Source organism: Nycticebus coucang, chromosome 23, assembly GCF_027406575.1.
Source record: "Nycticebus coucang isolate mNycCou1 chromosome 23, mNycCou1.pri, whole genome shotgun sequence".
In the NCBI taxonomy this organism is placed as follows: domain Eukaryota; kingdom Metazoa; phylum Chordata; class Mammalia; order Primates; family Lorisidae; genus Nycticebus; species Nycticebus coucang.
Window position 1 is genome coordinate 14382523 of NC_069802.1, and position 26541 is coordinate 14409063.

Sequence of the window (26541 nt, forward strand, 5' to 3'; positions counted from 1 at the left end):
AATTCATGTGAGTAGGCAGAGAGGAGAGAGCAGTAAGGAATAAGCCTCGGATTTATTTTTAAATGAGACAAGATACCATTATTCCTTGGAATTGCAAGAAGTAATTGCACAGTGGGTATGGCTTTCGAGGGAGCCTTCACTTAGCAGAGGGTGTTATTGTATAAAGAGAACTTCTAATAGCCCCAATTAAAAAGCCCCCTGTCCTCTCCTGAGAAATAGCAATGGAATAAGGGACTTCTAATTAGAGCAGCGAAGTGGGCTGTGAGCACCGATGCTGTGGTTCAATCTCTTTCTTCTAATTGTGAAGCCTCTTTCTGAGTTCCAACTGTCAAGTCACATTTCCAGAAAAAAGAGAGGGAGAATGTGACATGGACAAAGCCTCTTCTTCATCAAAGAGAAATAACGTCCTTGACTCTGGAAACCACAGAATTATGAGCGATTTTACTGAAGCTCCTTGTAAACAGCCAGTGCGCTTTTGTACTTTGGGAGAAGTTAGGAAAGAAAGGAAGCTTCAAGTCTAGTGTGTAAACAGTTTTCAAAAATGAAAGGACATTGAACAAAGCCCCAGTCCTCCCCACTCCCCAGCTGCACCAGTGGCCACATAGAGATTTGCACGGTATTTCATGGGAGACTATTTACCTGGAGCTCTTGTTAGCTATATAAATTGGCAGGTGCTCAGACCCTTTGCTTGAAGAAAAATTAGACAGGGTGCCCCCAAAGAGGTCAGTGAGCTTTTTTTCAATTTAGACTTTCTACTCAGTGTTATCAGTGAAATTATTATGCTATGGCTGATAATAAGAATTAGTTAAATAATCACTGGACACCAGTTAAATGGGGGTGGGGTGGGGGGGTGGTAAGTTTATGGGATTTTGTGTGGCCAATGCAAATTTTGTTTGATTACTAAAATAAAAGCCACAAAGTTGTTTTAAATGGTAAAATTAATTTTTAAAGGGAGGAAATGGCATTTTCCCCATATTCGGTACAAATGTTCAGACAGCAGGAATATTTCAACACAGTACTGCTGTATTTTATAGTTGCCTTAGGAATCCTGGTTATTTCTGTCTTCAGGTCATAATTTTGAACTCTGCAGTCTTGTCTGAGAAAAAAGTCCACGGTTCCCCTGTCAACCTGTATAATCGAGGGAATCACAAATTTTAAGTGCTGGCTAACCACAAGACTAACCTCATGAGTTGTATTTATGAGCCTGTAATTTTCGTTCACCAAAGAAACCTGTCTCAGCCATCCTTTCCCTTTAATAGCTCTTAGTAAAAATCTTCTGGCTTTATTACCAGGTATATAATATTAATGTTTAGTGCAGGCCAAGGGGTGATGGCCTTTTTTTAAAAAACCAAGAATCCTTTTGAGGCTTAGCATAGTAAAGGGGAGACAGAAGCAGATTCTTACTTATATTCCTTCCACCTAAAATGCAATCTTTCCCCTCCCTATTGTAAGTTGCTCTGAGAGAGAAATGGAAAGGAAATCATGTCTCCCTGGAGTGCTGTTTTTAAGGCCTCCCTTTGTAGTGATGGATTATGGGCAGCAGTGAGAACGTAAGGAAAAATGTGCCAGCAGGCTCCCTCTGGAGAGGCAGTAACATGGGTTTAAAAAAAAAAATGTAGTTCAACGTGGCAGTGACTGCATGTCACATTCAGCAGAGCAGCTAGTTGTCTGCTCTAACCAGACTTTCCAGAGTGTCTTTCCAGTTGTTCATGTGTTACAAAGTAAGTGTTGCTACACACATACACAGAGAGACATAGATGGGCTTGCGCCCTCCTAAAGAGATCTGTTCATCCTGCAGAGAAAAATAAGGAGAGATTACCAAGATGCTGACATCACACGGTGCTCAGCACCAGGAACGCTGGTAGAATAAATGCGTTTCACTGCCATAGAAAGAGATGCCACGCAGAATCAAATCCCAGGCTCATATAGGTTTCTAACAGTTTCCTTCTTGTTTTGAGAAATGTGAGAGCTTATGTTGTCTGTCTGGGCATTAATCTATTTTACCTCTTATTCATTCAACCATGGTCTTCACACCGATGCCAACTCTGTCTTATGTATCTTTGTATCCTTGTCATAGCATAAAATCTGGCTCATAGTTCATGCACAATAAAAGCTTATTAAATCTCACAAGCCCCAAAGGGAAATGAGTAAAAAGTGCAGGTGGTTAAGTGATGGATCGTAGGGGTGGGAAATAGACAAAGAGTAGTTAGAGGGAACATAATTCCACTCCATTAAAGAATGTCCAGCACACTGTAGAATTGCTAAGGATGTCCAAGAATAATAGAAAACACTGGCCATCTTGAAGAATGGATTCTGAGAACTTTGTGCAAGTGACTTTGGAATGTACCCCTAGAAAGAGTGCTTAATGGCTACACCATGTTAGGAAGGGACAGGAGGAGGGGGCTGGAAGCTGAATCACTGGGCACGAAGGATAGAAACCAACTTGACTGACTACAGAGAGGAAATTTGTTGGAGAACCAGTACGTAGCCCATGGAAGCAACAGGCAGGTTAGGGGATCTGAGGTTGGAAAATAAACAGCCACTAAAGGGGGCAGGAAGCCAAAAATACAGCCCAAGTTGTGTAACAGAAATGGTTTGGTGGGAGTGGCCCTGCTGGTGTCACCACCACTGCATGATCCCTCTGAGCTGCTGGGGCTTCTCTTTGCCCAGCAGCTTTGCATCTCCAAGGATTGCAAGCCCCAACGAGGATGACTGTGTGGGCATCACAGGCGCTTCCTTCCGGGGCTCCAGGAAGCAGGGACAGTTCTCTGCCCGTCTAGCTCTCTGCATCCTTGAGGTCACTCCTGACATGTCCTCATGCTGAACAATCAAGACATAATTAACTTTCTAGGATTAAAGCTTCCATTCATTCCTGAGGTCCACGAAGGGGTCATTTTTTTTATCTCCCCCCATTCTTCATCAAAAAGACTTGAAATCTTTTACCTTTGAATATTCAACTGTCCCTTGTTGAACACTGACCATGCGCCAGCCATTATGCTAAATGTTGGTGAGACAGTGGCGCTCACTGCTTTCGAGAGCTTCCAACACAATTAAGGACTTTCTGTTGCATTAGAAGAGGGCACTATGTCTCATTAAGCACCTCCCATAGGCACCATATTTTCAGACACCTTTCATTTAATTTTGTAAGAACATCACTCTTTGCCTGCTGAGAAAACTGAAGCTAAGGGGTTTAAGCAATTGGTTCACAGCCAGTTTCCTATCAGAATGAGGGTTCAAACGCAGTTTTGCCCAGTGGGTGCGCTCTCTAGTACGACACTTACTGGCAAGAGCGAACCACTGTGAAAAAAATGTGTCAAATGGTTTATGAAGTGAGTGTATGATGCCCCATAATCATATCATTGTATACAGTTATGATTTAATAAAAAAATTAAAAAAAAAAAAAAAAAAGAACCAGCATGGGAACAGCATTAAGGATTTGAGAAAAAAAAAAAAAAAAAAAGAGTGAACTGGGGATCTGCTGGTTCAGGCCACAAACCAAAACTCTCCTCATTCTTATGCTTAACACTGGAAATGGAGACAAAACATTTTTGTAGGAGCCGTGTGTGTTGACATGAGTCATCCACAAAGAAACATATCAGCATTGGCTTAAGTACTTTTTGCAGTTAATATGGGTGGGTTCTCAGGGAACATGGAGCAAAGGGATATGGAATTTTATTGTGAAAGAGAATTACTAAATGTCAAAAAGAAGTAAATGACCCGGTAATTTATATTACCCCCAAATAAAACTAATGGCAATGTGAAATTATAATTTGCAACATGTGTATATGGCTGGCATAATAAAGACTAGGCACATTTCAATTTCCTGCAGAAGTGAAGATAAATTACAGGTGTCAGATGTCCTGCAATGAAGGTAGATAATGCGAAAATTTAATCTTTACTTGCTTAACTATCCTATTTATGATTCTTAACGTACAGATTTGGGTTCATAAATTAGAAAAGGTTACAGCCATCTGCTTGGTTATAGAAGAGTTCGAAATGAAGAGGATGATTCTCTTTGCAGGAAAAAATTCACAAGTGTGAAGACTGTCTAGACAGAATAGGGTGATTTATTCTTTTCCTACATTGAATATCTGTATGTGACAACCAGTTATGCCGGGTCTGGAAGACTTGATGATAAAACACATAAGCCTCTCCTCTGACTTCATACAGACTGTCCCTGCCCGAACCATCCTGCCTTCCCCCTGCCCCTACCAAACTCCCTCTTCCCACCCTGACTTTGTCTAGTAAGCCTCATCCCTGCCCTTCTGATCTCAGCTTAACTAACACTTCCTCAGGGAAGTCATCCTGGACCTCTTGAACAGATCAATTCCTCTTATTATACACCCTTATGACACCACATATCTGTCTTTGTAGCAGTTATCCTTGTTGTTACTTTGATTGCTCTCTCTCCCATGAGTCCAGGACACTGATGACACTCATCACTGCATCCCCAGGCCATGGCATTTATGGGGGGAGCCAAAAAAGGATACACATTTCAAGAAAGGAAAAAAATTGTACTAAAATTGTAATACTCAAGTCCCACTTAATTTCTGTAAGAAGTGCTCTCATGTGACTTGTATTTATCTTTTGTTACCAATATCTATTGAGCATTATAATTTCAATACAGTTTTTTTCTTTTCTTAACATGTGTATACTTTTTTGGCACCTGCTGTATATGGGCATACAGTAGGTATTCAGTAAATCTTTGCCAGGTAAATACAATTCTACATTAACTATGTTGAAAGAATAGCTACTACTGTTTTACAAAGACCTTTCAAATACTTTCCCTTCCTAAATTATAAATTAGATAACGCCAATCCAAATAATAAAAAAGAAAACAGTTAAACACTTCATCAGTTTTATTCCTTGGAGGACTATTAAGGGTTCTGCAGTGTGAATTAACCAAGAACTGACTCAGTGGCTCAGAATATTGGCAGATGTCAGTTCAAGGAGGTTTTAAATTTCTTTTTCTTTTTCTCTTTGGTTGTTGATTCTAGATAATTTCACAGTCATTTATTTTCCATCCTCCTTTGATTTTCACATTGACCAGATTTGGAGCAGATGAGTAGTTGAGGGTCATTGTTAATAACAATGTTATTAAATGATCAATGTTAATAATAATGTTTGGAGCTTTGGTTATAGTAGGGAGTTGGCACCTTGAATAATAAAATCTATTTTAAACTGCTGTAATTGGGTCTGTTAGCCCTGAAAGGCTACTAGCTATCGTGGACTTGCAAAAAAGTGCCAATGTTTTTATGTGATGAAAAGGTCGAAAAGATATACAGCAGTTCTAAATTCCTATGGTGATATGAAGAAGTAATTAAGACTGGAAGGGTTTTTGAAATCAGGTTAAAAAACTGAATAAGAATCACTAAATGGACTGGAAATTTCTACAGCAGTCTTGACCAAAGTAATCTATGAAGATGACCCCAAATCCCTCCATTTTTGGAGAAGTCTCTTGTGAGGAAACCAAGTACGTTGTGGGCAACAGTTTAGACATTGGTACTGTCCTCACGAAGAGCCATGATGGAGAATCTGAAATACAGAGGTGAGGAAGGGAGGACTGAGGCTTGTTATTTCCAAGTTACCTGTCCACAGCCCTCCCAGCTGAGCACTCACAGGGGTCTTACTAAATTCAGAGCAGGCCCCTAAGGGGGTTTAAAAAGCTGCTGGTAAAAATATTCTGCTTTGCAATTGGTAATGCTTCCTACTTTTCAAAGTCTATCAAAATTTACCTTCATCACTTCATTTTATCTTTGTTTTCTTCCCTTTAGCCTCAAGGCAGCCACACTTGTTTTGCCAAAACCACAGGGAAATGGTCTCAGGAGTGCAGGTGTCACTGCCAAAACTTTGAACAGAGCGTATGGGGCAAGGCCGGGGCCCTGCCAGGATTGGCTGCCTGGCCTTGGCCGCCTACAAGTCCCCACAGGTGTCTCCTCTGAATGAATTCACCTGCCCCGGGGCCTTCCTTTAGGTCTGTGGACTTAGCCTCTTACAACAGCAGCGCATCAAGAAGGGTCCACTGTACAATTCAGCCCTCACCAACAGGTTCATAAAAGCTGAAGGCCAATGTTTTAATTCACAAAGAACTATCCAATCCAGAGAAATATGGACCAAAATGCTTTTGCTGGTGAACAAATCTGTCTCCTTAGACAGACAGAACCATGTTGGGAGTTTGGTAGGTTTTAAAATGTATTCCTTTGCCAGATAGTTTGAGACCACCTTTCCCACTCTAGGGATAGGCTGACTGGCTCATTTCACATAGCACTTTAAAGATTCAATTGGGTTTGGATTGGGAATAATTGTTTTGAAGATGACGCTGTGTGTTTGTGCTCTGCTCATGGGTTGATTTGATGGATTAACTCTCAGAGGATTCTCTTCTCTTCCTTACTCTCAAATCCCCAGGTCACTCCAGAGATGCCACTTGGTAGTGTCTAAACCTGTGCTCTGTTATTGAGAAAAGGGAGTGAAAGGTGTGAACTATGGTGCCCATAGATCAGCCCACAGTGGAGATGTTCAGGTCAGGTTTAGTGAAAGGGAGACTGCCCGCCTGGGCAGTACAAAGGTGGTGTCTAGGCCCTGAAGGGCAGTTAGAGACCCTGTTTATATGGAGCCATATGGGGTGGGCAAATTCTACAGCTTGCTTGGAAAGTTAGGGTCCTTTGGCAGGAGTTTCTCGGGGGTGGGGGTGGCCAGATCCTTTGTGTCTTTGTCTCAGGAGGCGAGAAGGAGAAAGGGGAGGGAAAAGGGTTTGTGTGTGGCTGTGTTGGGCCCCCCAGCAGTGAGGCACAGGTAAGTTAAATGACATTCTTCAACCACTGAGCACGTATTTATTGGGCATCTGTTATGGGTCATACTTTAAAGGTGGGTTCTGGAGAATAGTACAGGGCATAAAATGCAATTTTTGTGCTCAAGGAGGCAGACAGATGAGTAATGATAACAAAGTTGGACAAGTCCTCTGCTGGAGAAGTGGATAGCACAGAGACATGCACCTCGTATCATCACCTAAACCTATTGGTTTAATTTTGCTTTTTAGCTATTTTCAGCTTTCCAATTTAATAACCAAGTAAAATGTAGCTGAACCAGTAGTTTCAAAGATAAGAATATAAAAAATGGATGGGTCCAATTGCCATAGTAGCCCAGGGAGGCTGGCTAGGATGAAGAAGTTTTAGATGTCCCCTCATGGTGGAGTTGGAAGGTGTCTTTGACATGAAAATCATCAGGACCCAAGTGACAAAAACACCCTGAAAGTTTCCATTATTCATGGGAATCAAAAGTTACTTTGGAAAGATGAATTGAGGTTAGATGACACAGATATAAAACAGCTCTGAAAAGCAATAGAAATCTTAAAATAAAAGAGAAGAATAAGAAAAATGAGCAGCATCAGAGGGCAACTTGGACATGGTCGCAGACAGTGTGATGGGGCTTTACTTGAGAACACAAGGCGTGGAGTTTTATTTTTAATCAAAGTTTCTATTGCTGGAAATTCCCTCTGTTCATGAAATTCAGACTGGGATTCTTTTTAATTTTTTAGGCTCTTCTGAGGTTTCTGGGAAAAAAGTTGTAGATACGTTTGGTTCAGAGATTTGACAAATTCATGAAAAGACTTCTGTGAAGTTTTAAAATATTTCTGGCTGCTCCTGCTGCCTTAACCAGTGTTAGTGAATTAATGTTATTTGAAAGAAACTCTATTTCCCAGTGTAGAACTAGATCCTGCCTGTTTTAGCTATTCTGAAGAAGGTATTAAAATGACATATATCCTACCTTTTAGCCTTTTAATCAATTTTTTAGAAGTTTTGCTATTACCAGACAAGTTACATGGCTTTGGATACTAGGAGGAACTCAGGATAAAGCACCACTAGAGAATTACTTCAGACTGGCCATCATTTTGACAGGTAATAGCTTGTTATAGTACATTGCAGTTCTACTCTGCTATAAAACATCAGCAACCCAAACGAATAAGCTAATGATGAGTGGACTGGCTTTCCAACCAAAAGAACCCTATTAATTTCCTTTGATAATTAGTTTCATGAAGTGGGCTCTTCTGAAATTTTAACCTTTAAAAAGAACGATCTCCAAATCTCAAATTCTGGGTTATAAGATGTTTTGTCGAAGATTGAACAATTATATTCATTCTGAAGCTTTACTGTGCATCAGAATTAATTTGGATGTCTATAAAAATTCACACTACAGGGCGGCGCCTGTGGCTCAGTGAGTAGGGTGCCGGCCCCATATGCTGAGGGTGGCGGGTTCGGACCCAGCCCCGGCCAAACTGCAACAGAAAAATAGCCGGGCGTTGTGGCGGGCATCTGTAGCTGCTCGGGAGGCTGAGGCAAGAGAATCGCGTAAGCCCAAGAGCTGAAGGTTGCTGTGAGCCGTGTGACACCACAGCACTCTACCCGAGGGCGGTACAGTGAGACTCTGTCTCTACAAAAAAAAAAAAAAAAAGAAAAAATTCACACTACAGGTTGGCACCCATAGCTCAGTGGTTAGGGCGCCAGCCACATGCACCACAGCTGGTGGGTTTGAACCTGGCCCAGGCCTGCTAAATAACAATGGCAACAACAACAACAACAACAACAACAACAACAACAAATAACCAGGTGCCTGTAGGCCCAGCTACTTGGGAGGCTGTGGCAAGAGAATCACTTAAGCCCAAGAGTTTGAGGTTACCATGAGCTATGATGCCCTGGCACTCTACTTAGGGTGACATAGTAAGACTCTGTCTCAAAAATAAATAAATAAATAAATAAAATAAAATTCAGGCTCCCAGGCCACTATGAAGGGAGATTCTGACTGAACAATTCTGGGACAGGACCCAAGAACCTGCATTTTAAATTATTTACTACTTCTGGTGATTTTCACACCAAGGGCCTGTTGATCACTCTGTTAGCTTTCTGTTATTGTATAACCAGTTACCACAAACTTATTACAGTTTCTATTGGTCAGAAGTTTGGGCCCGGGTTAACTGGATTCTCTACTCGGGGCCCCACAAGGCTGGAACCAAAGCTGACACTTGGATTGCGTTCTCATATGGAAGCCCTGCTTGCACACTCACTCAGATTGTTGGTAGAATTCATTTCCTCAGGGGTGTGTACTGAGGGCCTTGGCTTCTTACTGGCTGGAGGCTGGAGCTGCCCTCAGGTTCTGCCAGTCTGCACGAGGTCGTCCGCAGGCAGGTCACAACATGCCAGTCTGCTTCTTCAGGCTCAGCAAGATTCTCTCTGGCCTCAGGGAGATGCCTCATCTCTCTTTTAAGGGCCTGCACCTCTTTCAGTCCGGCCCACTAAAGATAGTTTTCCTTTTCATTGATTTGGTATATTAATGACACCTGTAAAATCCCTTAATCTTTGTCTTCTAATAAAACCTAATCGCAGAGATGAAATCTCCTCCTGTTCACAGTACTGCTAACACTCACGGGGAGGAGATTATACAGAGTGTGCACACCAGGAGTAAATTAATGTTATTTGAAAGAAACTCTATTTCCCAGCGTAGAACTAGATCCTGCCTGTTTTAGCTATTCTGAAGAAGGTATTAAAATGACATATAGCCTACCTTTTTGCCTTTTAATCAATTTTTTTTTAGAAGTTTTGCTATTACCAGACAAGTTACATGGCTTTGGATACTAGGAGGAACTCAGGATAAAGCACCACTAGAGAATTACTTCAGACTAGCCATCATTTTGACAGGTAATAGCTTGTTATAGTACATTGCAGTTCTACTCTGCTATAAAACATCAGCAACCCAAACGAATAAGCTAATGATGAGTGGACTGGCTTTCCAACCAAAAGAACCCTATTAATTTCCTTTGATAATTAGTTAGTTTCATGAGTGGGCTCTTCTGAAATTTTGACCTTTCTAAAGAATGATCTCCAAATTTGAAATTCTTGAGGACCATCTCAGAATTCTGCCATCCTTTGAGAAACAGAGATTAAGCAAGACAAAACTCACAGACTGATAGAACCTTCCAGCATGAGACTAGGCTGATGCATCTAGCTCCATAGATGTGGTTGACACTTAATAAGAATAAAATAAAAGTTAAGGATACTCCAAGGCGCAAATGCAGTGAATCTGGGTGGAAGAGAACAGGGGAGAGGAGCTCCGGGCCCAGGGGAGATTGGGTCTCAGTCTCATTTTCTCGTCTTTGTCCTAATCAGTCAGGGAAGTTTTGTTATTTGCCCTTTAGAAGCTGAAATGCTCTGTAAGATGAAACTCTAACTTCAGCGGTGATTTTAGCATTTCCATAGATACAGTGAAGGGCCCTCATTAATGGCTGGGCATGGCCTACCTAATTCCTGCCCCCTAAACTTACTGTCTTAATTTTTAAACTCTTTAGTTAAAATGGATAATTTTCTGGGAAAATTTATAAAGCCTGACACTGAAAGAAATAGAAAATCTAGATAAATCAACTGACATAGAAGAAATAGAAATGTGTTAGTGATTCTTGAAATAGCAACAGGAGGAGCAGTTCACAGAAGAGTTTTTTTTTTTTTTATTGTTGGGGATTCATTGAGGGTACAATAAGCCAGGTTACACTGATTGCAATTGTCAGGTAAAGTCCCTCTTGCAATCATGTCTTGCCCCCATAAAGTGTGACACACACCAAGGCCCCACCGCCTCCCTCCGTCCCTTTTTCTGCTTTCCCCCACCATAACCTTGTCATTAATTGTCCTCATATCAAAATTGAGTACATAGGATTCATGCTTCTCCATTCTTGTGATGCTTTACTAAGAATAATGTCTTCCACTTCCATCCAGGTTAATACGAAGGATGTAAAGTCTCCATTTTTTTTAATGGCTGAATAGTATTCCATGGTATACATATACCACAGCTTGTTAATCCATTCCTGGGTTGGTGGGTATTTAGGCTGTTTCCACATTTTGGCGATTGTAAATTGAGCTGCAGTAAACAGTCTAGTACAAGTGTCCTTATGATAAAAGGACTTTTTTCCTTCTGGGTAGATGCCCAGTAATGGGATTGCAGGATCAAATGGGAGGTCTAGGTTGAGTGCTTTGAGGTTTCTCCATACTTCCTTCCAGAAAGGTTGTACAAGTTTGCAGTCCCACCAGCAGTGTAAAAGTGTTCCCTTCTCTCCACATCCACGCCAGCATCTGCAGTTTTGAGATTTTGAGATGTGGGCCATTCTCACTGGGGTTAGATGATATCTCAGGGTTGTTTTGATTTGCATTTCTCTAATATATAGAGATGATGAACATTTTATCATGTGTTCGTTAGCCATTCGTCTGTCATCTTTAGAGAAAGTTCTATTCATGTCTCTTGCCCATTGATATATGGGATTGTTGGCTTTTTTCATGTGGATTAATTTGAGTTCTCTATAGATCCTAGTTATCAAGCTTTTGTCTGATTGAAAATATGCAAATATCCTTTCCCATTGTGTAGGTTGTCTCTTTGCTTTGGTTATTGTCTCCTTAGCTGTACAGAAGCTTTTCAGTTTAATGAAGTCCCATTTGTTTATTTTTGTTGTTGTTGCAGTTGCCATGGCAGTCTTCTTCATGAAGTCTTTCCCCAGGCCAATATCTTCCAGTGTTTTTCCTATGCTTTCTTTGAGGATTTTTATTGTTTCATGCCTTAAATTGAAGTCCTTTATCCATCTTGAATCAATTTTTGTGAGTGGGGAAAGGTGTGGGTCCAGTTTCAGTCCTTTACATGTAGACATCCAGTTCTCCCAACACCATTTATTGAATAGGGAGTCTTTCCCCCAAGGTATGTTCTTGTTTGGTTTATCGAAGATTAGGTGGTTGTAAGATGTTAGTTTCATTTCTTGGTTTTCAATTCGATTCCAAGTGTCTATGTCTCATGTCTCTGTTTTTGTGCCAGTACCATGCTGTCTTGAGCACTATGGCTTTGTAGTACAGACTAAAATCTGGTATGCTGATGCCCCCAGCTTTATTTTTGTTACTAAGAACTGCCTTAGCTATATGGGGTTTTTTCCGGTTCCGTACAAAATGCAGAATCATTTTTTCCACATCTTGAAAGTATGATGTTGGTATTTTGATAGGAATGGCATTGAATAGGTAGATTGCTTTGGGAAGTATAGACATTTTAACAAGGTTGATTCTTCCCATCCATGAGCATGGTATGTTCTTCCATTTGTTAATATCCTCTGCTATTTCCTTTCTGAGGATTTCATAGTTTTCTTTATAGAGGTCCTTCACCTCCTTTGTTAGGTATATTCCTAGGTATTTCATTTTCTTTGAGACTATGGTGAAGGGAGTTGTGTCCTTAATTAGCTTCTCATCTTGACTGTTATTGGTGTATACAAAGGCTACTGACTTGTGGACATTGATTTTATATCCTGAAACATTACTGTATTTTTTGATGACTTCTAGGAGTCTTGTGGTTGAGTCTTTGGGGTTCTCTAAGTATAAGATCATGTTGTCAGCAAAGAGGGAGAGTTTGACCTCCTCTGCTCCCATTTGGATTCCCTTTTTTTCCTTGTCTTGCCTAATTGTATTGGCTAGAACTTCCAGCACTACGTTGAATAGTAAAGGTGACAGAGGACAACCTTGTCTGGTTCCAGTTCTAAGAGGAAAAGCTTTGAGTTTTACTCCATTCAGTAAAATATTGGCTGTGGGTTTGTCATAGATAGCTTCAATCAGTTTTAGAAATGTGCCACCTATGCCTATACTCTTCAGTGTTCTAATTAGAAAAGGATGCTGGATTTTATCAAATGCTTTTTCTGCATCTATTGAGAGGATCATGTGATCTTTATTTTTGCCTCTGTTAATATGGTGGATAACATTTATGGACTTGCGTATATTAAACCAGCCTTGCATCCCTGGGATGAAGCCTACTTGATCATGATGAATGACTTTTTTGATGATAAGCTGTAATCTATTGGCTAGGGTTTTGTTGAGGATTTTTGCATCTATAGTCATGAGTGAGGTTGGTCTGAAATTCTCCTTTTTGTTTGGGTCTTTTCCTGGTTTTGGTATCAGGGTGATGTTTGCTTCATAGAATGTGTTGGGGAAGATTCCTTCTTCCTCAATTTTTTGGAATAATTTCTGCAGTACAGGAATAAGCTCTTCCTTGAAAGTTTGGCAGAATTCTGGTGTGAAGCCATCTGGACCAGGGCATTTTTTGGTTGGAAGATTTTTTTATTGTTTCTTTGATCTTGGTGCTCGAAATTGGTCTGTTCAGGAGCTCTATTTCTTCCTGGCTAAGTCTAGGGAGAGGGTGTGATTCCAAATATTTATCCATTTCCTTCACATTGTCAAATTTCTGGGCATAGAGTTTCTGGTAGTATTCAGAGATGATCTCTTGTATCTCTGTGGGATCAGTTGTTATTTCCCCCTTTATCATTTCTGATTGAGGTTACTAGAAATTTTACTTTTCTATTCCTCGTTAGTCTGGCCAATGGTTTATCTATTTTATTTATTTTTTCAAAAAACCAACTCCTTGTTTCATTAATTTTCTGAATGATTCTTTTGTTTTCAATTTCATTGATCTCTGATTTGATTTTGGATATTTCTTTTCTTCTACTGAGTTTAGGCTTAGATTGTTCTTCTTTTTCCAATTCCATAAGATCTCGGGTGAGATTGTTGATGTGCTCTCTTTCTGTTTTTCAAATGTAGGCATCTAAAGCGATGAATTTTCCTCTCAAAACTGCTTTTGCAGTATCCCACAGGTTTTGATAGCTTGTGTCTTCATTGTTGTTATGCTCAAGGAAGTTAATGATTTCCTGTTTTATTTCTTCCTTCACCCATCTGTTATTCAACAGAAGATTGTTTAATTTCCATGCCTTTGGGTGGGGTCGAGCATTTTTGTTAGAGTTGAGTTCCACCTTTAGTGCCTTATGGTCTGAGAAGATACAAGGTAAAATTTCAATTCTTTTGATTCTGTTGATATTTGTTTTGTGTCCCAGGATATGATCAATTTTGGAGAATGTTCCATGGGGTGATGAGAAGAATGTATACTCTTTATCTTTGGGATGGAGTGTTCTATATGCGTCTATCAAGCACAGTTGTTCTAGGGTCTCATTTAAATCTCTTATATCCTTGTTTAATTTCTGTTTAGAGGATCTGTCCAGCTCTGTAAGAGGAGTGTTAAGGTCCCCTGTTATTATGGTATTATCAGATATCATATTGCTCAGACTGAGTAAGGTCTGTTTCAAGAATCTGGGAGCATTTAAATTGGGTGCATAAATATTTAGAATTGAAATGTCTTCTTGTTGTATTTTTCCCTTGACCAATATAAAGTGACCGTCTTTGTCTTTTTTGACTTTAGTTGCTTTAAATCCACATGTACCTGAAAATAAGATTGCAACTCCTCTTTTCTTCTGAATTCCATTTGCCTGAAAAATTGTCTTCCAACCCTTGACTCGGAGCTTTAATTTGTCTTTTGAAGCCAGGTGTGTTTCTTGCAGACAGCAAATGGATGGCTTGTGTTTTTTAATCCAGTCAACCAATCTATGTCTCTTCAGTGGGGAATTCAAGCCATTAACATTTATTGAGATAATTGATAAGTGTGGTAGTATTCTATTCGTCTTATTTTGTGAGAGTCCATTGCTTAGTTTTATCTTTTGCATCAGTGTGGAGGTTAGGTTCTGTCCTTTAATTTCTGAGTTCTTACTTTGCTGCTGATCCATTGTGGTGGTCAGTGTGCAGAACAGGTTGAAGTATTTCCTGTAGAGCTGGTCTTGTTGTGGCAAATTTCCTCAATGTTTGTATATCCGTAAATGATTTGATTTCTCCGTCAATTTTGAAGCTTATCTTAGCAGGGTACTGGAAATTGTTGGAAATTGTTCTGTTTAAGTAGATTAAAGGTAGATGACCATTGTCTTCTTGCCTGGAAAGTTTCATTAGAGAAGTCTGCGGTCACTCTGATGGATTTGTCCCTGTAGGTCAACTGCCGCTTACTCTTGGCAGCTTGCAGAATCTTTTCTTTTGTCTTGACTTTGGACAGGTTCATCACAATGTGTCTTGGAGAAGCTCGGTTAGAGTTGAGGCGACCTGGGGTCCGATAGCCCTCTGAAAGCAGAGTGTCAGAATCTTTGGTGATATTTGGGAAATTTTCTTTTATAATATTCTCTAGTATGGCTTCCATTCCTCTGGGGCATTCTTCTTCCCCTTCTGGAATTCCTATAACTCGTATGTTGGAACGCTTCATAAAGTCCCATAATTCTGACAGTGAACGTGCTGCTTTCTCTCTCTTCTTTTCTGCCTCTTTTACTATCTGAGTTATCTCAAAAACTTTGTCTTCTACCTCTGAAATTCTTTCTTCTGCATGGTCTAACCTGTTGCTGATACTTTCCATTGCATCTTTAAGTTCCCTAATTGACTGTTTCAGTTCCTTCAGCTCTGCTATATCCTTTTTATATTCTTCATATTGTTCATCTCTTATTTGATTCTGTTTTTGGATTTCCTTTTGGTTATTTTCCACTTTATTAGCAGTTTCCTTCATTGTTTCCATCATTTCTTTCATTGTTTTCAACATGTGTATTCTAAATTCCCTTTCTGTCATTCCTAGCATTTCTTCATAGGTGGAATCCTCTGCAGTAGCTACCTCATGGTCCCTTGGCGGGGTTGTTCTGGACTGGTTCTTCATGTTGCCTGGAGTTTTCTGCTGATTCTTCCTCATGAGTGGTTTCTTTTATCTGTTTCCTTGCCCTAATTTTCCTTTCACTTCCTCTTGCTCTTTAAGTTCTCGTGCCTGTGGACTAAGGGTTACAGGACCAGAAGGGTGAGATGGTTGAAGAGCAAAAAAGGGATGAAAGAAAGGAGGACCGAATGATAAGAAAAAAAAGAAAAATAGAGAAAGGAGAGGGGGTGGGTAAAAGGAATATTGACAAAAAGAAGAAAGGCACAGAAAGAGGGAGCCAGAACAATATAGGTGTACAATAGGGTACTTTGACACAACCTTAAAAAAAACCCACCTTCTGAGGGTGCCCAGTTGGGTGGTTCCCTTGAGGTCAGCAGCTCTTTGCTAACCTGATCAGACACAGTACCCCACCTCCACCCAGTAGAGAGGAAAGACAAAAATGCTATAAATCAAACCAAAACAAGCAAACAGAAAACTTTACGGGATAAAATTGGGTGAAAAACCAAATAATAGCAGTAGAAACACTAGCAAAAATGAAGTTCTAATTATTGAAAAAGACAGCAATGGGAAATTATAATTAAACTAGAAAAATTGAGAAAGAAAAAGGATCTGTATGGAAAAGGTTGAACTTATAAAACAAAACATCAACAACATCAAAATAAACCAAAAAAACCCCAGCCAAACCAAAAAAAAAAAAAAAAGAAAAAAGAAAAAAACACAACCAAAAACAAAGCAGTATGTATATGTTATTGAATATTGTCTGGGCAGCACGTGGTCTTCTGGGGTATGAGATGTTAATCACAGTTCTGATACGACTGAAGGCTGCTGATTTTTCAAACCCCAGCAGGTAGACACCCTAAATCTCTCTTCAGCCCACTTAAAAGGCACTTTGAACTTGTAAACTTGCTGAGCAGAGGCTTTCCCAGTAAAGTGCTTGTCGCTGGAATCACTGCTGAAGTGGCTATCCACTTACCCAGTGTGCCAAAACTGGTCTCACTCTGCCCCTGAGGGTTAGGGCTGCAAGGCGGCTCAGACCCCGCCCTTAGGCTACTTGGTCGCTGGGTTACCAGCTCCCACCCAGTTCTAACTCTGCGACCCTGAGGGCGGAGCTTGCCGGGGCAGATCGCTCACAATGGCTCCCTGTGACCCAACGCCAAACACCATTAGCTCCATCTGGCTCAGTGGCTCAGACTGGGGCCCTAGACAATAGCCAAAGTTCTCCGCACTCCCGCTCAGGCTCTCCCCAAGGCAGTTCAGCTGAGTGCCAAGTCCAAAGACACCAAAACAGTTCACAGGTAAGGCCTTTGGTTTGCAGTCTCGCTGCTACTGAACTTACAGTTGCGGGCGGGTTTAGATGGATTGAACACACGCGACCACTTGCCGGTTTTCCACTGTTTTAGTCCTCCTCTTGGGGTCCAGAAGTCTCTCGCTGACTCCCTGTATCCGCGCAGGGGTGATGATAGGCAGATCCCACCAGCCAGAGATGCCTGGAGTTCTATCTCCCCAGACTCACGGTGCCCAGATGCAAGAAAGTTGTTACTCGGCTGCCATCTTGCTCTGCCTCTTAGTCTCCATTTTTTTTAATGGCCAAATAGTATTCCATGGTATACATATACCACAGCTTGTTAATCCATTCCTGGGTTGGTGGGCATTTAGGCTGTTTCCACATTTTGGCGATTGTAAATTGAGCTGCAATAAACAGTCTAGTACAAGTGTCCTTATGATAAAAGGATTTTTTTTTTCCTTCTGGGTAGATGCCCAGTAATGGGATTGCAGGATCAAATGGGAGGTCTAGGTTGAGTGCTTTGAGGTTTCTCCATACTTCCTTCCAAAAAGGTTGTACTAGTTTGCAGTCCCACCAGCAGTGTAAAAGTGTTCCCTCACAGAAGAGTTTTGTGGATATTTCCAATGGTATTTCAACTGCTGCAAGACCAACAGTTGACATAAACCTGAATAATAAGATTAAAATCCAAGAAAAATGGAGTCTAATATATGAAACCATCAAGCAATTTTATTTATGTATGTCCATGAAAAAACCCAAACAAAATATTAGCAAAAACACCCAATAGTTTTAAAATAATATGTACACACACACACACACACACACACACACGCCTACCGTAATCAAATAGGGCTTATTCTGAGAATACAAAGACAGTTTAGCATTGGGAGATCTGTTAATGTCACTCATCAGTGTTTGTAGATCTAAGGGGAAAAAAGGGTTGACTATCTTTATAGATGCAAAAAATGCATTTGACAGAGTATTATACAATGTTCATTCTTCATTAAAACTTCTAATAAGGCCAGGCATGGTGGCTCATGCCTGTAATTCTAGCACTCTGGGAGGCCAAGGTAGGTGGATTGCCTAAGCTCATAGGTTCAAGACCAGCCTGAGCCAGAGTGAGACCCTGTCTCTAAAAATAGCCAGGCATTATGGAAGGTGCCTGTTCCCAGCTACTTGGGAGGCTGACGCAAGAGAATTGCTTGAGCCTGAGTTTGAGGTTGCTGTGAGGTATGATGCCATGGCATTCTATAGAGGGTGACAAAGTGAGACTCTGTCTCAAAAAACAAAAACAAAAACAAAAACAAAAAACCGAAAACCAAAAAAACCCTTCTAATAAAAATAAGATAAATATGTGTTTCCTTAACATGATAAAATATATTTGTTTCAAACAAACAAACCCCCAGAAATATGCTTAATAGAGAGACACTAAAAGCATCCCTAGCTAATCCCAGAAATTTTCAAGAATGTCCACTAATGCCACTTTATCTCCCATTGTATTAGTCAACACAATTATGTAAAAGACAGAAATACAAAGTTTCAAAATTTAAAAGAATAGGTAAAATGATCACTTATTTGGCAGATGACATAAGCATATATGTGGAAAATCTAGAACAATTCCCAAAAACAAATCATTAAAAAATTCAGCAAGGAACCAGGTATCCATTAATACTACAGAATCAATAGGATTCATACATCTAAACAACCAGTTAGAAGAATCACTGCATTCGAAACAACTGCTATATGATAGAGTAACTAGGAATAAATTTATTAAGAAATGTACATGATCTTTCTGAAGAAACTTCAGGAAAACGTTTCTGCAGGACAATAAAATAACTTGTGTAAAGGGAAAGGGGTACCATGGTCTCGAAAGGGAAGGTGAAAATATAAAAATGCCAGTTATTCCTCAATAAATAAATGTGATTTTTTTTTTTTTTGAAATAAACAAGTACAGGCAGGGCCTGTGGCTCAAGGGAGTAGGGCGCCAGCTCCATATACTGGAGGTAGCGGGTTCAAACCCGGCCCTGGCCAAAAAAAAAAAAAAGAAATAAACAAGTACATTTTAAATATTCCTATTTAAAAAACTGTCAATAATAGCCAGGAAGAAATTAAAATAGAAGAATAATGAGGAGAAGCAGTCATTCCATCATGGTTTGGGTACATGGCTAGATAAACCTATCAGATGAAAAATGAGAAAGTTCAAGACTTTGATGAAAATGGCATATCAAATCAGTAGGAAAATGAAGAATTACTTAGTGAATGGTGTTGGGATAAGCGAATAATCATTTAGGACAAGAAAATCTCACGCTAACATTAGAATAAATTTCAAGCAGATCAAAGATTTTTAAAAAATTTATTACTATTGTTTCTATGTTTTATTTTTTAATTTACTTTGATTATTATAGGTACATAACAGTTGGACATCTGTATCGGGTATGTGCGATGTTTTGTTATATGTATACAATGTGAAGTAATCGAATCGGGGTAACTGGGGTATCCATCAGGCATTTATCATTTGATTTTAATGGGAACATGAAACCATAAAAGTAATAGAAGAAACAACAGTAGAATTCATTTATAACTGTCAAGTCCACCTTTCTAATCATAACACAAAACTCAGATAAGAGACTGAGAAATTTGGCTATATGAAAAATAGTAGCAGGAAAACCCATCATAAGCCATAGCGATAAAAAACTATATCAGGCTGGGCATGGTGGCTCACATCTGTACTCCCAGCACTCTGAGGGGCTGAGGCAGGAGTATCACTTGAGCTCAGGAGTTTGAGATCAGCCTGAGCAAAGTGAGACCCTGACTTTACTAAAAAATAGAAAAATCAGGCAGGTGTGGTAGCACGCGCTTGTAGTCCCAGCCTTTGGAGAGACTGAGGTAGGAAGATGTCTTAAACCCAGGAGTTTGAGGGTACTGGGATCTAGGCTGATGCCATGGCACTGTAGCTTGGGCAACAGAGGGAGACTCTGTCTCAAAAAAACAAACAAACAGGGAAAATTATTTGCAGCTCATCAAAAATAAGCAGATAAATCCCTATCATATAAGGAGCTTCTAATCATCAATGAAGACCACAATCCAGGAGACAAATGGGTAAAGGGTAAGAATGAACTGCTTACAGAAAATAAAATACAAATGGATTTCAAAACATAGGAAAGATTGTTCAGTCTCACTCAGAATAAATTCTTTCAAAAACAATTTTTGGGGGTAGCTTTATGTGCCAATAATCTTGGCTCTCTGAGTACAGAAGGCATAGTAGTTAATCAACCAAAGATCTTTGTCCTTGTGGCACTTATGCTGTGGTGGAAATGCCAATTAAAGCTACACGGAAATGCCATTTAAAAAAAATTTATTGGATTGGCAAAATCCGGAAGTTTGACATCCCATTCTATAGCAAAGCACAATAGCTACTTACATACTTTATGCATCCAAGGGTAAATTGGCGCAATTTCTATGACAAGTCGTTTGGCGATGACCATTAAAGTTACAAATGCACAAGTCCTTTGAGCCAGCAAATCTATCTCTAGGAATTTTTCTTACATAGGACAGAAATGACATATGTGCAGTGTTTATTGCTGGAGTGTTTGCAATATCTAAAGATTAGGCACACTGTGATGGGGAGGCTGTTTAAATACTTGATGACACGTCTGTGCGATGAAATATCAGGGAGTTGTAAAAAGGAATGAGAATGTGCTTATATGGAAGCATCTCCAAAGCATACTATGATTTATACAAGTACGTATGTGGTCTGCTACCAATTATGTAAAAAAGGACCAAAATAGCACATACATATAAGTATAAATTACAGACAGTATATTTATCATATATGCATACGTAGTGTATATACACAACAGACAGAGGTGCCAAAAAATGTGTATACAGTTTAAGAAAGGAAAAAACTGTATTAAAATTATAATACAGTAAGGTTATTAGTTTTTTTATAAATATCAGTGTATATGTCGACATATACCGATAATAAAAGATAAATACAAGTCACGTTTGATTTCTGCAATTATAAGAGGTACTCAAAGTGGTGGCCATCAGTGTCCAGCCACTTTTGATTACAGTGAAATACTGGTTGAGCAACATTGACCGAGTGTCCTCATGTGTCCCTGCACATGCTGTTTCAATTTCTTCCAGAATTACCACCAGTGTAGCTGGTTTTCTATGATACACCCCATCCTGTAAGGCCCCGTCTAGGTAGAATTCAAGGGGGGTTAAGTCAGGAGAACGTGGTGAAAACTTCATCCTATCCACTGTCCTGGCAAATTCTCACTGAGGTAAGCGCTCATGTCTCAGTGTGTGTAATAATCTTGAGATGAAAACTTCCCCTTTCGCTGCGTTAAGAACATGTGCTTGTTCCGCTGACTCCTGTCTCCCTGCACACCGTAGACTCTGTGTAGAATGTGTAAACCCATCCAACACCATAGCAGAAGCAGCAGGACTTGTTGCTGTGTGAGGCCTCCCAGATCTTCCCTCGTGCACATCACACGCAGCACCATGCCTCTCACACTTGTCACGAGAGCGTGTAGTTGTTAGGCGTGTTGGAGCATCTGTTGCACACTCCCACCTCCATTGTTATACTTCCACAACATTCTTGAATTTCAAATATGGCTTCAAAATGGTCTTGCACTCCTCAAACGACAACCGTGCTTCCATCATTTTCTTTGTCCTCACATGGTGACTCTAGCATTCATTTGATTAATGCCATCTTTTGAGCAAATGTCGTACTATTCATTGCTACCATAATTCGATTCCACTTGGAGAAGTAATACATGGATAACAATGCTTAAAATGTGTATGTATTTTTTGGTGCCCCCAGTATATATATATATCAATCAAACATGACTTGTATTTATCTTTTATTATCGGTATATATATACATATACACTAATATTTATTAAAAAAAATAACCTTACTTGCCTTTGACAGAGGAAAATTGAATCCCCAAAATAAAGTTTTTATTATTAATATAAATTTTCCAATTAAAAGAAAACCTTCTGAGAGAACATTCTACAGTATTTGTATTTGAATAACATGTACCAGTATTTAGTTATCATCACGGATAAGAAACATCATATTATTGGGCGGCGCCTGTGGCTCAGTCGGTAAGGCGCCGGCCCCATATACCGAGGGTGGCGGCTTCAAACCTGGCCCCGGCCAAACTGCAACCAAAAAATAGCTGGGCGTTGTGGCGGGCGCCTGTAGTCCCAGCTGCTCGGGAGGCTGAGGCAAGAGAATCGCTTAAGCCCAGGAGTTGGAGGTTGCTGTGAGCTGTGTGAGGCCACCGCACTCTACCGAGGGCCATAAAGTGAGACTCTGTCTCTACAAAAAAAAAAAAAAAAAGAAACATCATATTATTGAATACACTTAGGTCCTCTGCCTGCCCTCTTTTTAAAATTTTTTTGAGACAGACCTTCAGTTTGATTCCCAAGGTGGAGTGCCATCCTAGCTCACAACAACCACAGACTGCTAGGTTCAAGAAATTCTCCTGCCTCAGCCTCCTGAGTAGCTGGAACTATAGGCACGAGCCACCACACCTGGCTAATTTTGCCATTTTTTTGTAGAGGTGGGGTCTTAATTTTGCTCAGGCTGGTCTTGAACTCCTGGACTCAAACAATCCCCTTGCCTTGGCCTCCCAGAATGCTAGGATTACAGGTGTGAGCCACCATGCCTGGCCTTAAATCTCTCTTTCTGATTTCCCTTCTTAAGAAGCAACTATGGAAACTTCTTTTTAAATTGTAGGTCATTAAATTTCCACCCAGGTTCAGGGCTTTTGTATAAAAAGCAGAGATGTCTATAAAAGAAAAACCATATATGGGCTTGGCGCCTGTAGCTCAAGTGGCTAAGGCGCCAGCTACATACACCAGAGCTGGGGTTCAAATCCAGCCTGGGCCTGCCAAACAACAATGACAACTACAACCAAAAAACAGCCAAGTGTTGTGGCGGGCACCTGTAGTCCCAGCTATCTGGGAGGCTGAGGCCAGAGAATCACTTAAGCCCAGGAGTTGGAGATTGCTGTGAGCTGTGATGCCAGGTGTCAAAAAAAAAAGAAAAGAAAAGAAAACAGAAAAAAAAAAAAAAGGAAAGAAAGAAAAGAAATCCACATATAATATAAAAATGAAAAAACCAACATCGCAGATTTCAGGTGAATGAAAGAGAGGCCAGGACATAGAAAATAACTTTGATCTCTACCTGATGTCAACTAAAGATAAATTAGAAGAATTTTAGAAAGTCACATAATCAGAGAGCAAGAAGACAGATTAGAATTCATCTAATTTGTAACTTTGCATCTTGGTAAAATTGTTCCTGAAATCAATATGTTGCTTTCAGGATATATTCCAACAAAAATGGGCAGCCAGTTTCCAAACTAGACTCTTTTCCTGTTACTTGACGTTGTACTTAGTTTTCTCTGGGTTGTTCCTCCTTAATTATCCTTTAGGTTTTGTGCCCAGGCAATGGGGTGAGAAGTTAAGGGAAAGAATGAAGGGAAAGATACATAGTTGAGAGAAATGGACCAAAAGTTGTAGGTAAGACATTGGGTGAGTGGTGGAAACTGCTAAAATCCTTCCTGGATGTGGGGCGTGTTTCTCTTTCTGTAACCGTTACATTGAGTGTACTCTGCCTTTTTGCATCATTATTGACTAAATACAGACTAAAACAGTTCCTCTTGAACAGCAGAGACCACACAGAGGCTGCCTTTGGCTCAGCTCCAGGAGGTGCTTCCCCCAATACCAGAACTGTAAGTTACCTTCCATGGGGCATCAGCAAGGTCAATACACATGGTGAGTAATGACTCAGCTTTGCTGACTATTTGACTTTACTCATGATAACCCTCGAACTACGTTTCTCTCTGGGGTAGGAGGTTGAAAGTGGTGAATTTGCAAAGTCAGTTCATATGAATTAGATGACATGAAATAAAATAACTGTTTTTCCCAAGATCTAGGAAGGATCAGTAAACAAATGTCTTAGTCTGTTAAACTGCCTCTGAGCTCCTCCCTGGGTGCTGTTTTTCCTGGAATTGAGCCATCTCAGAGACTCAGATGTGTAAAGCAGAAACTCCTCCCCTCATTCTTGAAATAAAAAACTTCTCTAAATTTAACACTTATTTCCACATATTTGAATCTAAAACCGTGGTTAGAAGTGCCTTTGACATTTTTTTCATTCATTCAACAAATATTAAGTAGCTATTATGTTAAAGGCTATGAATAGCCATTGTAAGGATATAATAAAAATTATAACAGGGAGGAGAAAGGGAACCAGCATTGAGTAGTACCCTCTCACTGTGTTTAGCTATATTATTACTCTCCATAATACCTTCGTGGTTATCAAAGTCCTATCAGGAAAATGATGTTATACTCAAAGGGAATAATTTGGGAAGTTTAATGAGGGCATATTAAGCCAGGATGTTAGAAAATCAAGAGGGTGTGGAGCACTCTGGCACTAGACACAGTGGGGTACTGCTGCTGTCCTTAAGAGTAGAGGGCAAAGAACACAGAGGGACAAAGACAGATAGACAGACAGACAGACAGACACAGAATGACCACATGGGGAGGACTGTCTAGCAGGAACTGTGGTCTTTGGCCAAGGGACTCCACAGCCTGTGGTTGCCCTAAAGAGAGAGGATAAATATCCCCACTTTGCTCTTCTCCTTCCTGGCACTAGTATGTGTGCTACTATTCCTCACTGGCCAAACCCAACCAGAGCCAGAGCGCACTGGAGCCCAGTGGAGGCAGTTCATGCGGGTTGACCTCCCAGGACACTAGGCAGGGGGAGAATAAGTGGAGACCAGAGGCAACCACCGGGACCCGGAATAGATCAATGCGTCAAGGACACGTTTGTGCTCAGGACTGAAGAGAGGGGGGGTCTTAGTGCATCCAGGGTCTACTTACTGTTGGCTCCGAAATTCTTGTGTAGACTATAATGTAGTCATTTGATTGTGTTGATGAAATATTGCTGGATGTTATGCTCGACAGCTTTCATTCTGGTCCTCATTCTGGCGTGCTCAGCTTTGCATTTGAAGAACTCCTTTTTGTTCATTCACCAAATGACTTTTGTGTACCTACTATATGTCAAGAATTCTACTCACTTGCTGAGCGTGGTGGTTTATGCCTGGAATCTTGGCCCTCTACGATGCTGAGGTGGGAGGTTCACTTGAGATCAGGAGTTCGAGACCAGCCTGAGCAAAGTGAGACCCCGTCTCTACTAAAACAAATAGAAAAATTAGCCCAGTGTGATGTCAGGTGCCTGTAGGCTCAGCTACTTGAGGGTCTGAGGGAGGATTGCTTGAGATCAGGAGTTTGAGGTTACTGTGAGCTAGGCTGAGACCAGGGCACTCAAGTCCAGGTGACAGAGTGAGACCCTGTCTCAAAAAAAAAAAAAAAAATTCTACTCATTGGCAATTCTACTCAGAGTCAGTGGAGAAATCAGATTAGGGAACCCCTAATTGCAATAAACAATGTTAAGTAACATGGTGAAGGTATTCACAGAGGACCAGGAGAGCATATCAGAGAGATTCCTCATTCACTGGACATCAGGCCCAGTGTCTCACAGATATTTGTAAGTATCTGTTGAATGAATGAGTAAATGCTAACTTCTGAGTCTCTCTTTGAGAATCATAAAATGTTATAACAGAAAGAAACTTGCATAAACACTTAAACACTTTCATTTTATAGAGGTAGAAAATAAGCCAAACATGCTGTAGCAGAAGAGGCTAAAGGAAACCCTAGGTGTCCTAGGTGCTGGGCTGTCAAGTTCATTGTTACTGAGCACATGGTCTTCTCAGGGAGTTTTCCCATCATACAACATAGGATCAGAAAGTGCCCTGAATCAGTGACTTCACGTTTTTTTGGTGTTCTCATAAATAAATCGTTTTAATAAATGGTTTTAAAATTGTTTTTTTTACCAGTTTTCATTCAGGTAACACTAAACAAAACTTGTGCATGAATAATACTTGCCTTTTTAAAAACATCTTCATAACATCCATCATCATAGAGGCAATGTGGACTGAACCCTTTTGAAGACCACTCATAATTTTGTTTGGGGACTGAGTCGACTGGTAAATGTTTGGATACATGACAGGAAGGCAGTAGAAATGCTGACTGGTTAATGAAAACTAGCTCAAGAGAGTTCATTTGACCCATGAGATCAAGGGAATATGAGTTTCTTCAGGAAGCCCTTGTGAGTCATAGAAAATAAGCTGATGAAAGCTGTGGAAACAGCAAGAGAATGCTTACTCTCTTTTTTTCATCCATTATTGTACAGCTTAGAATGGACCCGAGATTTTAACATTGAAGAACCAGAAACAGGATCAAGAATGAAACTTTCTCTCACTGGGCCACGCTGCAGATGCTGATTTGATGGGTTTCCCGTACAGATGGATTGTTTGTATTTAGCAAATTACTTCAAAGAGCCTGAGTTGTTTGTTTACACATTTATTTGCATTTATAAGTCTTGCCAACTTTTGGCATCAGGAGGTGCCAAAAAAATTCAAAGATACCAAAATAAAATGGATTTAAATGAAATACTTGAGTATTTAAATATAATAAATAGCAAGATGTCCCCTCTGATTTGGCTTTCCTGTTTGTCACAGCCATCACTGATGTCAGGGATATAATTATAATTATTAATATGATAAAAAGCCCACAGAGACAAGAGGGCAGCTCTTAACATGGAAAAATATGAAAATACTT

General features: G+C 40.2%; 1 protein-coding gene across 2 annotated transcripts in view; it reads left to right on the forward strand.

The window, feature by feature from the left end:
- The window catches only part of TMEM156 (transmembrane protein 156), a 60432-nt gene extending 34100 nt beyond the window's left edge, over positions 1–26332 (forward strand). Inside the window, exons 6-7 of one of the 2 annotated variants that reach the window (XM_053577749.1) lie at positions 23528–23634; positions 26114–26332. In XM_053577749.1, the coding sequence (XP_053433724.1) occupies positions 23528–23595 (68 nt within the window). In that variant the 3' untranslated portion in view covers positions 23596–23634; positions 26114–26332. The remainder of the gene's footprint in view (positions 1–23527; positions 23635–26113) is intronic. The other variant, XM_053577750.1, reaches the window with a different exon arrangement.
- Positions 26333–26541: the final 209 nt, after the last annotated feature.